Source organism: Lepisosteus platostomus, chromosome 6 (assembly GCF_059453375.1).
Source record: "Lepisosteus platostomus isolate fLepPlt1 chromosome 6, fLepPlt1.hap1, whole genome shotgun sequence".
Taxonomy (NCBI): Eukaryota; Metazoa; Chordata; class Actinopteri; order Semionotiformes; family Lepisosteidae; genus Lepisosteus; species Lepisosteus platostomus.
Genome location: NC_142616.1, coordinates 24,861,653 through 24,873,911, shown reverse-complemented (window position 1 = coordinate 24,873,911; position 12,259 = coordinate 24,861,653). Strand labels below are relative to the sequence as shown.

General features: G+C 34.2%; 1 protein-coding gene across 3 annotated transcripts in view; it reads right to left on the bottom strand.

Annotated features, from left to right (window-relative positions):
• Positions 1 to 736: 736 nt before the first annotated feature.
• LOC148661373 (coiled-coil domain-containing protein 63-like) overlaps positions 737 to 12,259 on the bottom strand; it is a 36,404-nt gene continuing 24,881 nt past the window's right edge. Inside the window, exons 13-16 of one of the 3 annotated variants that reach the window (XM_088635017.1) lie at positions 9,364 to 9,527; positions 8,800 to 8,903; positions 4,301 to 4,376; positions 737 to 1,857 (exon numbers count right to left, since the gene is read on the bottom strand). In XM_088635017.1, the coding sequence (XP_088491143.1) occupies positions 1,804 to 1,857; positions 4,301 to 4,376; positions 8,800 to 8,903; positions 9,364 to 9,527 (398 nt within the window). In that variant the 3' untranslated portion in view covers positions 737 to 1,803. Of the gene's footprint in view, positions 1,858 to 4,300; positions 4,377 to 8,799; positions 8,904 to 9,363; positions 9,528 to 12,259 lie in introns of those variants that run through there. The other 2 variants (XM_088635018.1, XR_015939515.1) reach the window with 2 other exon arrangements.

Sequence of the window (12,259 nt, the reverse complement as noted above, 5' to 3'; positions counted from 1 at the left end):
TGTTTTCACATGTAAAACACAGTCACTGCTCCTATTCATGCCCAAGACACCAGTGGATTGAGAATTCTACTAACTATTGTACCATCTCTTTACTCAGCACTACATTTCCAGTGATGAAAAGAATATTGTAATGTTCAGCGTTTAATGAGGATGTCCTTCTAAATCACAGGCAGGGACCGGAGATGCTTTGACCAGGCAGCAACCTTGTGTGGCCTTGTTGTGCAGGTTTTGACCAGCATTTGAGGATAGGGACATTTGTTCGTCTGCTCTCTGCCTTTGAAACAGTTTGGAGGACGACCATTGGTCCCTATACAATAGTTATTTGTGTGGAAAATTGACATCATATTTAATGTCAATTACTATGAAACTGTAGAAATCTGGCTCTGGCCTGGAGTCATTGCTCCTGACCAGGCTTGAGATAACTTTGAACAGACGCCTGCTGTTGTACATGACACCTCATGACAAGACAAAAGGCCAAATAACAATTAAGAACTGGAACATACATAGAATGTGGGAAATACTCTTTGTGTGTGTCTCCTTCAGTGATCTCAGAAAGTGGCCATTTTCTTTACAATTAAACTAATCCCAAACCTTCACTGGACTGTGTTGTGAGCCCTTGCATCCCTATAAAACAGTATGTGGTTATTGTGTCTCCACAAAGTAATGTTATACAATAATCCATAATAAACAAAATGGATATACTGTACATATAATACCTGCAAAATATGAATTTTAGTTCAAATATTTTGGTCTGAATGTCAAGTTTTGCTCATTAACAAATAGCTCAGGATAATACAGAATATCCATGGATATTAGCAACTTAATCTGAATGCTAATCAGTTTATTTAGAGTTAAACAAATAGAGATAGAAAATTAAAGAAATTAAGCACATACATGCCATCTCATAATTTCAAATTTATTGTTTCATTATATGTATCAGATTATTTAAGAATCAATAAAGCATTTCAAATATCTGGTAAACCCCCAACCAGCCAATAACTTCATAGTACACTTTTATATTCTAATTTGTAAACTCATAAAGAATTAAATTGCACCTATTTGCAGCTTGTGTAGAAAATTAAATGCAGAGATTAAAAAAAAACTGTAAAAAGGAACATTTTTTCTAAGATAGAAATACAATTCTTCATCTTGGAACATGTGGAAGTATCAAACAGATTTCCTTTTGGTGCAAGAAAATGTGGATCTTACTGCTGTAGGTCTGTTGAACAGCACCTAATTGACTGTTTGCTTAGTTTATTAAGTGCTACTGTAGCTTCGGCAGCTTGAGATCACTGACCTATTTTTTGCTTCTCTATGTAATTAATCTTTGTCCAGGAAACCAATTGCTACTTCACTAGCATTCAGCTAGGCTTTTATTTTACTATCTGAAACAAGTAAAGATATCATTATAATTGGACTAATGCTTCCAGAAATGACACAGACCATTTTAATAGCATGACAAGATTTTGCCAAACATAGCCTTCCTATGGCATCAATGCCATTTTATATATAAAACAAAAATGTTTCTATCATAGTCCAAAGCATACATTCTGTCTGTTGCAAAAATTATTTTGGGCACATAAAATAATAATGTAATGTAATGTAATGTAATAATAACAATAATGTAATTGTAAGATATTCAAGATGATTATGTTCTGCATTAAATTATTTTAAAGCAAAAGCTAAAGTAAATCTCATAAAAATGCCAAATATCTAGACTATGGAAAAAAGAAAGAGCTTTTTATCATATAGGAAACATTGATCTCAATTTTCCTTTGCCATGTTGATTGCGTGGATAGAATTCTAAGGCAGTGTTTTTCCTTGCTTGTTTTTTAATCCATCTTCCTTAATCTGGATCTATTAAATCAAGAAGACAGAAGCAATTAGAACAAGACCTCAATTTTCATGCAAATGTATTCATCTCTGAAGCTGAATGCACAACAATTCAAGAGTCATTATTATCACTTGCTGTAATAGGTGGATCAGTCAGAAACAGTATTAGCCACTCTTGTGCTGAGTTTGAAAGAGGTGCATTTTTACTAATGTTGCTTGTCCTTTCAAACACTGGGGTTTCCTCACATTTAATTTCATAATGCTAATAAACTAGAACAGAAGTTGAAAAGGTAGGCGTGTGAAAGAGAAATAGCAAAATTTCATTAATTCACATTATTACAGAGTCAACAAACTGGTTGTACGTGATCTTTACTAAAGATTAGTTGTATGGTTATTAATATTTTGGATGGGAAAATAAGTTAAAGACACTACTACTTTACCTTTCTGTGTATAATGATAAAACAATATTTTCTTTCTATTTTTAAAAATACATTTTATTAGCTACTGAAAAACCTAATAAGATAGATGTTCCAAATTACCCTCTCTTGTTTGTAACTGTTTAAGGTTCTTATGTACCACTGAATATATATTGTAATAGCTAGAATTCATTAGCATTTCTGCAAATCAACAGCCTTCACCTTCAGTCTGCTGAATATTTTAAGCCCATATTCTGTCTCTCTCAGCTGCACAATAACAGTTTTTCATATAACAATTGAGAAAAAATGTGGGTTTCTTTAAATGTGAGCTAGTCTGCTGAAAAGTGAAATTACAGTTCTATACAGTTTCGTACCTTCATTCCCGAGGGATGCCAGCATGAACAGTACACTGTGTATTGATTTCATATGTTGTCAGTGTAGTCTATTTGCTTTACACTGTTTTGTCAAGTTTAATGATTCTTTTTAGATGTAATGATTGAGAGCACCTCATCCACATCATAAAACTACAAAGCCGAAACTATAAAGAGCTCTCAATTTCAGGTTTCTCTAAATTTGTTTTCCAATTTAACCATTTAAATCCCTAGGCTATGAGCTTTACAGAGGGATATGATCTGCTTGGCTTATGTTCGAGGAAAGAGAGATTGTTTTTTTCATTCATGTTTTACAGATAATAGTATAAATGTGTGGGATTATAAATTGTATGCTTGATTCCAAATCTAAATTCAACAAATATACAATTTAGATTTTATATACATAAGTACATTAGTGTCATATGAAGTGGTAACTACTTATAGTAGCTACATATTATTTAATCAGATAATTTAACTGAGAAATTCTTATTTATAATAAAAAGATTACAGATTAGGGCATTTTACTGGAGCAGTAGGAGTAACGTACCTTACTCAAGGGTACAACATCAGTGCCCCACCTGCAGTTTAAATACACAACCTTCTACTTAACTCTGAAACTCCACAATGCCAGGGTAAGGGATGGTATGAGGTGAAAATTAATTAAACAGTGAAAGCATGAAAGGGAAAACCAGCTAGGGACACTTTTGTCATTCACTTATAGATAAATTCTGACATGAATGCAATCCCATGAAAGGCAAAACTTGTTTGAGCTGAAGCTGATCACATTGATATATGCAACCACAATCTATAGTTGAAGGCAAACAAATATCCTGAAACATTTTTTATACAATGATGCAGAATACATTTACCCTTTTATTTTCATTACATTTTGAAATTAGGTATGTATTCATAACATATCATTTTTTATGCTTTCAAATTTTAATCTTTCAATTTCTCACTTTTGCAAGTGTATGAATGGAGTCCTTAGAAATTTCAACAACAGTGTTTTTCACATTCATACACAAGTTTTAGAATCTGCACCAAGGCATATTTCAAAGCTTTTAGTTGTAAAAATATTCTCTATTTTTCCAATTGAAATGTCATTAAAATAGATTTACGAAAGGAATTGTGACCTTTATGAGCTTTTAAATTAGAAATGCAAATGTGAGAAAAGTTTTTTTTAGTGAACCTATAAGGACTAATACAATTTTAAATAATCTTAGAACTGGGTCATTCATATCAAAATGAGATGATCCCTTGAGTTTTGTACATTTCTGCTGGTCGATAATCCAAACATCTTTTCTGAAGTTTAATATTCAACATCCAAAACAGATACTCTCATGATGTTTCTTGTAGTTGAAACATTTCTCAGTCCAATATTTTGCAGATTTAATTTCAGTTACTTCATGTAATTGTTAAGTAATTGCACAAATTGAACATGGTAGTTAACAGATTTGCATGTTCCTGAAGAACTGAAAGGAAACTGGAAGGAAATCTGATTCTTACATCTATGACAAGGTTCAAAGAAGCTGGTGAATTCTGCAATTTATTTCCCTAACTTTAGTTAGCTAAGCCAAGGGACTGAACACTGTGGGGGTATGAGGCCATGTAGCCCATTGTATTCTGCTAGAGTTACTGAGTGTTAGATACGTCATAGGAAAGTAATAGAGATTTCATTGCCTTTTGTTGCAGTTCTTCCTTTGAAAGTGGTTTCAGCTCTTCTTCATTAATCTCTTCATCACTATCAAGAAGCAACCTGAAAAAGACATTTAATTTAAGAAGCTGCTTTCTTGCAACAACTAATACAAAAAAATTCCCATTGCATTACATGACAATGAGCACTTGACACAAACAGGAGAAGAATGCAAATTCAAAGAAGAAAAGCAAAGTTTCAAGCTAATACTATTATTACAAGGGAACAACAACAAATGTTACTGTATACAAACTTTCTATTTAATAATAATAATAATAATAATAATAATAATAATTGCTTACTTATATGGCACTTTTCTGGACACTCCACTCAAAGCACTTTACAGGTAATGGGGACTCCCCTCCCCCACCACTGTGCAGCCCCACCTGGATGATGCGACGGCAGCCATAGTGCGTCAGAACACTCACCACACACCGGCTACCAGTGGGGAGGAGAGCAGAGTAATAAAGCCAATTCATAGATGGGGATTATTAGGAGGCCATGATTGGTAAGAGCCAATGGGAAATTTGTCCAAGACACCCCTGGTGGTCCCACTAACACCTCTTCCAGCAGCAACCTTAGTTTTTCCCAGTAGGTCTCCCATCCAGTTACTGACCAGGTTGCTTTAAGGTCCAGAATATGGTAAGGCTTCATTTTCAACATCCGAAGAAGGACCCACGGCCAAATGTTTCTTTTCTTTACCATTCAGTATTGAATTAACTTTTACCTGTTCCTTTATTGAATAATTACCTGTATCTGCAATCAATTATGTAATTATTTTATTGCACATTATCATATGGGGTTAATAAGGCTTTGTTTGGTATATTGTATAAAGGGTCTGTGTTGTGTTAATAACAGCGAACAGAACAAAGACTTTCATGTATTTATTTGCAGTGTCAGGATTTGGTGTAGCTTTGTAAAACTGGCAACAATTTCATTTATGAGAGAATATTGAGAACACTCCTGCAAAAAGACTTCTTGTGTAATTGCTTGGACTTGGATTTAGCTTTTTCAGAAGGGGTCAAGTAAATCATTTGCCACTGAGGCTCCACATGTATTGAAGAATCCTGTTTTTACAGTTCACTTTGATTGACTCTGGTCCTCATTCTCTTTTTTTTAGTTTGAGATGGGAGTTTCAGTTACATTTGTTAGTTGCTTTCAGGATTCACAATGGCCCAGTCATTCTCATAATCTTTTCTTTTCTAATTTAAAAATGTTAAGCTTCGCCTGTTAGACTTACAGTTTGAAACTAGTTCTGTTATGTTTCGACCACTTTTGCATCATGATTTCCAACTAAAATGAAAATCAGAAGTTTGGTTAGATGCTAATGAATGTGAAAGAGAAATGAAAATGTACAGTATAACGTACAGTATTTGGCAAAGCTCGCCTAGCTATGGGAATGGTAGCCAACTGAATGCTAGATAGACTGCCCCAGTGTAGCCCCACTACTGCGGGAGTTTTCTGCAGGGGTATAGATGTGGAGGCAGGGCAACAGAGATATGCAAAAGGAAGTCCTGGGTACAAGACTTGTACAAGTAGGCCATCTGAAGTGTGCAATATTAGGATTTAGCCTTCCTCCAGAACATCTATTATAACTGTATTGGTCATTAATTCATCCTAGCAAGAAGCAGAGAACCGCCAGGTGACACAGATATGTGGAACAGAAAATATAATTATTGCTATGCCTTGTCTGCAATTAATTACTTCGCCTAAAAAAGTTATGGCTAGATTTTAATAAAATATGTTATTAAATAATTAAGTGAAAAACAGTTTCAAATTATAAGTACCAAAATCACTTTTTACAAAGCTATATTAAAATTGTATGTATATAACGTATGAAAGCTATACTATTATTTATTTTAAAATTATATTAATATTTAATAAAAAGTTTATAATTATGAAAGTTTTTATATACAGAGTTGAAAATATTTTTGTTTCCCATAGAATTCCTTAAACAAATTTCTTCAATTAAAAAATGCGCTCAAGATGTGTTTAAGAATTAATAAAAGGCCATCTGCACATGCCAAAAAATATTCCATAACAGATGGATAATTAGCAGGTGGCTGTCGTCATAGCAGAAATGATTGTGAGGGTGATCAGGGTGACTTAGAAAGGTCAGCATGAAGTCCTTACCAGATTGCATTTCTTTTGCTGAAACCATTCTTGGAAAAAAAAGAAAATTAAGATTTTGTCCATCAATAGCACAGAGCATACATTCACTCTTGCTTTGAAATATCTTGTTAAGCAATATAAACTTCCACTCTCTGATTTTAAAGGGTTCATATAAGCTTTATAATATAATATCAAATACCTTTATTTGCATGGGTGGGACTTAATGTGATTCCATCATCTAAAAAAGTTGCATCCTGGAGGGCCCATTTAAATGATTTAGAAATATAAATAACATTTCAGAGGCTGTGAACTTTTGACCCCTATCGTAGACGCACCCAATTTAATTATTCTGACCTTTCTAAAAATACACATTCTTGCTATATAATTTTTTTTCTTTATTGCTTGCTATAATGCTGAATGAATTAGTCAGCTCTCTGACATTGTTTTCTTTCAGGAAGAACCTCTCAATCTCCGAAAAAGCAGGCATACTGTACATCAACATAAGAAAGGTTTCAAACAAGAAAAGGCCAAGAGGCCATGTAGCCCATTTAGTACAGTTTTAAATGCACTTTCACATTGTACAGTATGTGTATTTACATCTGTAAAACATTTAAAATGATCTTACAGAATGCACAATTATTCGAAATAATTTGTGAACCTTATTTATCCATCCATTTTTAACTGCTTCTTCCAATTCAGGGTCAGGTGGAAGCCAGAGCCTATCTCAGCAAGCAACGGGCACAAGGCAGGATAGACCCTACGAAACGCCAGTCCTTTGCAGGGCAGACAGACAGAAACACACAGACCAACACCCTGGGCAATTTTCCCAGAAGCCAATTAACCAATTAATAATTAACTGTGTGAGGAAACCAGTGCACCCAGAGGAAACCAAAGTGAACGCGAGAAGATCATACAAACTCCACACAGATATCATCCCAGGTCCAGAACTGAACCAGGGCCCCAGCACTCCTGTGCCATCATGCCACAAATGTAAACCTGAGCAAGTACAGGTATTTACTATTATACCAAATGAAAATGTAAGGTATAATATTGCATGAGCATATATTAGAGATTTTGTTTTCAAATATTCCCCAAATTTGGAAATTCAACTTTCCAGAAATGTTTAACAAATAAAATACTGAAAGAACACCAAGACATGTCTAGTTAATTTAGTTTCTGGTGAATAAGTACTATTATCTTTATTTGAACAAATATATATTTGCTAATCCATTTATCTTAATAAATCTGAAGTATGTCTAAAGTTTTGTGAATTTTGATTTATATCCCTAAACAGAAGTAAAGATTTCATAAATGAGCAAAATTCAAACAAGTACTGACTGTACTAAAAAAAGTCTGACAAATGCCTTATTTTAGATACAGTGACCTAATGACGTGTAAAGAAGTATTTTGTGTCTTTTGGTTATTTTAGATGTTATTATTAGTTTGCAACCAGTGTCAGCTTCAAAGATCTTATGCCTCCTTAAGCTTTGAGCATGATACATTAAACTTACTCTCCATGGAAATCTTGTGAATGGGTTCGCTGACATATTACACATGTCATTCACAATTTGTCTTGGTAAGCATTTTAGAAGTTTCACTTCATACACTCAACACTCAACACAATTGATCTGCTTTAGTCATAACAGCTTTACTATAGGGGTTCCTCATTGCACCCTTTACCTGTGATGTAAAACCTGACTCTGACTTTGAACGAGGTAAAAAGAAACCTATAATTCATCAAATCATTGTTTTGAAAGTGCAGATGTCCAGCTGGTTTCAAATAAATGACTTGTTTTTCTCTTACTGCTCAGCATTCTGAACTATTAGCCTGCTGGTATGCTATTCATTACAGTGGCCTCAATTCACAAAGGACTAATGTGCGTTGTAAACATACATAGTATTTCAGTGTAGCCCACAATTTTTTCAATAACTTCCTACCAAACAGAAACAGGAAACTTTTGCAGGATGAGAATGCTTAATTGTGGCACAACGAAAGGATGCCTCTGACATAAAGCAAAAATAAAAACACCAGAAATATATCATGCATTTCTGCACCATGTTTTATCTTACTGTGATTTAGAAAACTAAACTGCAGGTGTTAATTGTGGACTAAAGTCCAAAGTTCGAAAAGGTTTGATTCAAATTTAAAAAAATAAATAAATTAAAGTCACTTCAGGACATAGAGTACATTATTTAAGACAATACATGTAAAGTGCTACTTAGAAACTGAAATAAATATATTTTTGACATTTTTTCAGTAGGGATTGAATCCATTTAAAAATTGATGGAGTAGTAGATTCCTTCTGCAGCTAGGCAAAGAATTCAACATTCCCTTTCTGTCTTTTTCTCTGCACATGTAATATCACTGGATTACCTTGTAGATGGAATCTGAAGTTCATAATCTGGAGGAATTGGAGGTGCTATAATTCCTAAGAATGTGAGAACAGATTTTGTTCTTTCATCAGTCCCCTCAGCATCCTATAGGAGAGATCATACAAAGTAATTTGTAATTGTAAAGGTATTTATGAAGCCTTTTTAATCTTTTTAAAAATAGTATCTACATAAATCTTATAGATAAATACAATATGAATAGCACGACGTATACAGTATGTGCATATTATCCATAGTATTGCAAAACATAATAAAATAAATGAATTGAATTATGTGTATGTTAAAGTGAATGACCATTTTAAATGTCACTTTAAAAAAAACTGAAATTTTTGAAAGAAGTAGTCAATAAGAGTTCAGATTTTACTTATTAAAAGAGCACAAAAGCCATTTTTATCCCAGTGAGAAGTACATTAAGCTAAAAGTACTCATTTCATGCAGATAGCAGTTTGTTTTAAGAGAAACAGTTATCTAATGACATTGTTGGACTATAAGTTGCATAGTCTTAGGTTTTTGGAAATTAATTTAAAAAATGTAACCCTTTTGTCACCTGATACTTCTGATATGACCACACAGCCAGCAGTTCACTGACTCTCTGTTCAATTTCCCCAAGACAACTGAGAATATTCTGGGTGCCAGTGTCATCTCTCCATCCCAGAGAATTGGCAAAGGTTGCTGTATTAACCCCAATCTTTGTTGCCAGTTCCAGTACACCTGTTTTGTGAGACATAAAGTACAACAATGACTTAGGAAGAGGGATTTGGAGTTTAATGTTCTCTAGCAGTTCTTGTAACTGTGGAAATAAATCATCTCTAGATCACTTTTTGGCAGTGCTGCCTTTTGTTGAAACCAGTCCGAATAAGGATCAAAATTGTGGTCATTTCTAACCAGCAATAAAATGTCCAAGGATATTTAAAAATATAAACAATTCGTGAAAATGTCAAATGACAGACAGTTTTCATATTTAAAATATTTTGTAAAATTCTCAAATAAATGCATATGTGAAATTTTCACTGTTGATGTAAAATTATCTACTTGGATAACCTAACACATTTACAATACAAAAAATACAGTTTTCACATGTTGTTAATAGGAACAACAACAAGAATCAATAGTCTCTTAAGCAAAGTTTTTTTATACTCATTCAATAGCTAAGAAATATCTCATTTTGAAAATACTCAATATATTTAAGTACATTTAGGATTAAGCACTATGAAGAAGCTCATCAATATAAAAGATCATATTGATTCATTAAAAATATAAAATTATTGGTGTAATAAAAATGAATCGAAGGAGATTCAATAAAAAAAAAACAATTTTCGGCACTGCAGAAAATCCCAGTAAACAACTACAATAGCTATCCTGCAAAGTTTGAGTTTCAAGTTCTCTACTCCCTCCCTATTCTTTTCAATATCAGTTTTCCACTGAACTACATTACTTTTAAAGGATCTCTCCTCTGCTTGTTTGGGTATTGAACACACTCAGCACAGACAGAATATATATAGAGGACAAATTTCATACAAGTAGCTGGGCCTGTAAATTTCTGTGAATGATTTCATAAAGATGAGGAACTCCGCATATGTATCATTTTAATAGAGATGTTTCTTACATTTATAACTCATTAAAAAAATAGATACTACCACAAATTCTACTAAAAGATTGATTTTTTAGCTGCATTTAGTGAGTGGTTAAAGAATGAGAAACCTACTCAGTTTTCATTTATAGTAGAACAAAGTCCACAGTGATCCACAGTAATGTTAGTGATTTTCTTTACATTAACAGTTTCATGATTGAGTAGAATGGAACATTTGACAATGACTCAATTAAATTTGATTGCAAATTGCAAATGTGATTGATTATCTTATACAAAACTTCACATTGGCAACTAATACATAGTTCCTCTCAAGCTATCATGATTAAAGTTTCAGATCAATATGAATTAAAAATAGCTAAATGACAACCTTGGTTTATCCACACACACTAAGCTGTATTAAGTCAAAGTCATTCTAATGACAGAAAATAAACAGAATGCACAGATGACATTGATTTTTGTCATCCATATTGTAAATACTTATGTGGTAACTGGTAATTGCAACATTTTTAAGACTAGCACAGCAATGTACTGTAGCGTTCTCGCCCGGTGGTGAGGAGGAAGCGCACCTATGCACTCAGGGTACTGCGAAGCAGGCTGGGAGTTGCAGCCGGGGTCTGAGGGTCAGCACGATGACCAGCAGCTGACCCTGCTTATGTAAATAGTGTTACATTAGTTTAAGTGTCCTGTGTAGCTTTGTAAGTGTGTAGTCTTCTGTTAACGAGTTACCACCCTAAACCTGTGTACGTGTTCCATCGGTCCCCTTATGTGTGTGTAAATCCAGTGTTGGTTTCTGGTTTTGATGGGAGAAAAAAAGCAGTCACTTGTTTTGCTATCTCGTCTCCACTTGTCCTTTGTACTGCGTAAAGTCAAAAATGCTACAGTATATACAAAAGAAAGACTGACCTGGAAGTTAGAAATAAATTTAATTTTACAACATATGTACTGTACCAATTTAACCTGTTACAATGAAACCTGCGTTATATCAATTCTGTCACATGTTGATTCTTTTGAATAAAGAAATGAAAATTGCTGTACAGTATATCATGCTTTTTCAGTCGGGCTCACAATCACTTGACTAGTGACAGCATCTGTCACCCCTCCATCCCAGAGAATTGGCAAAGGTTGCTGTATTAACCCCGATCTTTGTTGCCAGTTCTAGTGCACCTGTTGTGTGAAACATATGAAGTACCACACTGACTTAGGAACAGGTACTTGGAGTTTAATGTTCTCGAGCGGTTCTTGCAACTGTGGAAATAAATCATCTTTAGATCACTTTTTGGCGGTGCTTCCTTTTGTTGAAACCAATTCGAAAGAGGATCAAAATTGTGGTCATTTCTAACCAGCAATAAAATGTCCAAGAATATTTAAAAATACAAACAATTTATGAAAATATCAAATCACGGACAGTTTTCATGACAGTTTAAATCTCATTTCTCTCTAGCGTGCTGGGTGAAGTGGTGGCAGTGGCTAAGGATCTGCGCCTGTGGCTGGGAGGTTGCTGGTTTAAATCCTATGGCTGGCAGAGGAATCCCACTCCACTGGGTCCCTGAGCAAGGCCCTTAGCCCCAGCTGCTCCAGGGTTGTGGTATAAATGGCTGACCCTGCCCTCTGACCCCATGCGTCTCTCTCCCCACCTGTGTGTGTCATGGAGAGCAAGCTGGGGTATGTGAGAAGACAAATTCCTAATGCAAGAAATTATATATGGCTTATAAAGTGATCTTATCTTATGAAGGCTTTTAAATGGCACTGTCCTAGAAACTAAATTTATTTAGTTGATTTTCTGTAGCTCACCTGGGCAAGATCTATCTTCCCTTACTTATGTGGAAACAGTTAAATATTTTTACTTGTGGTC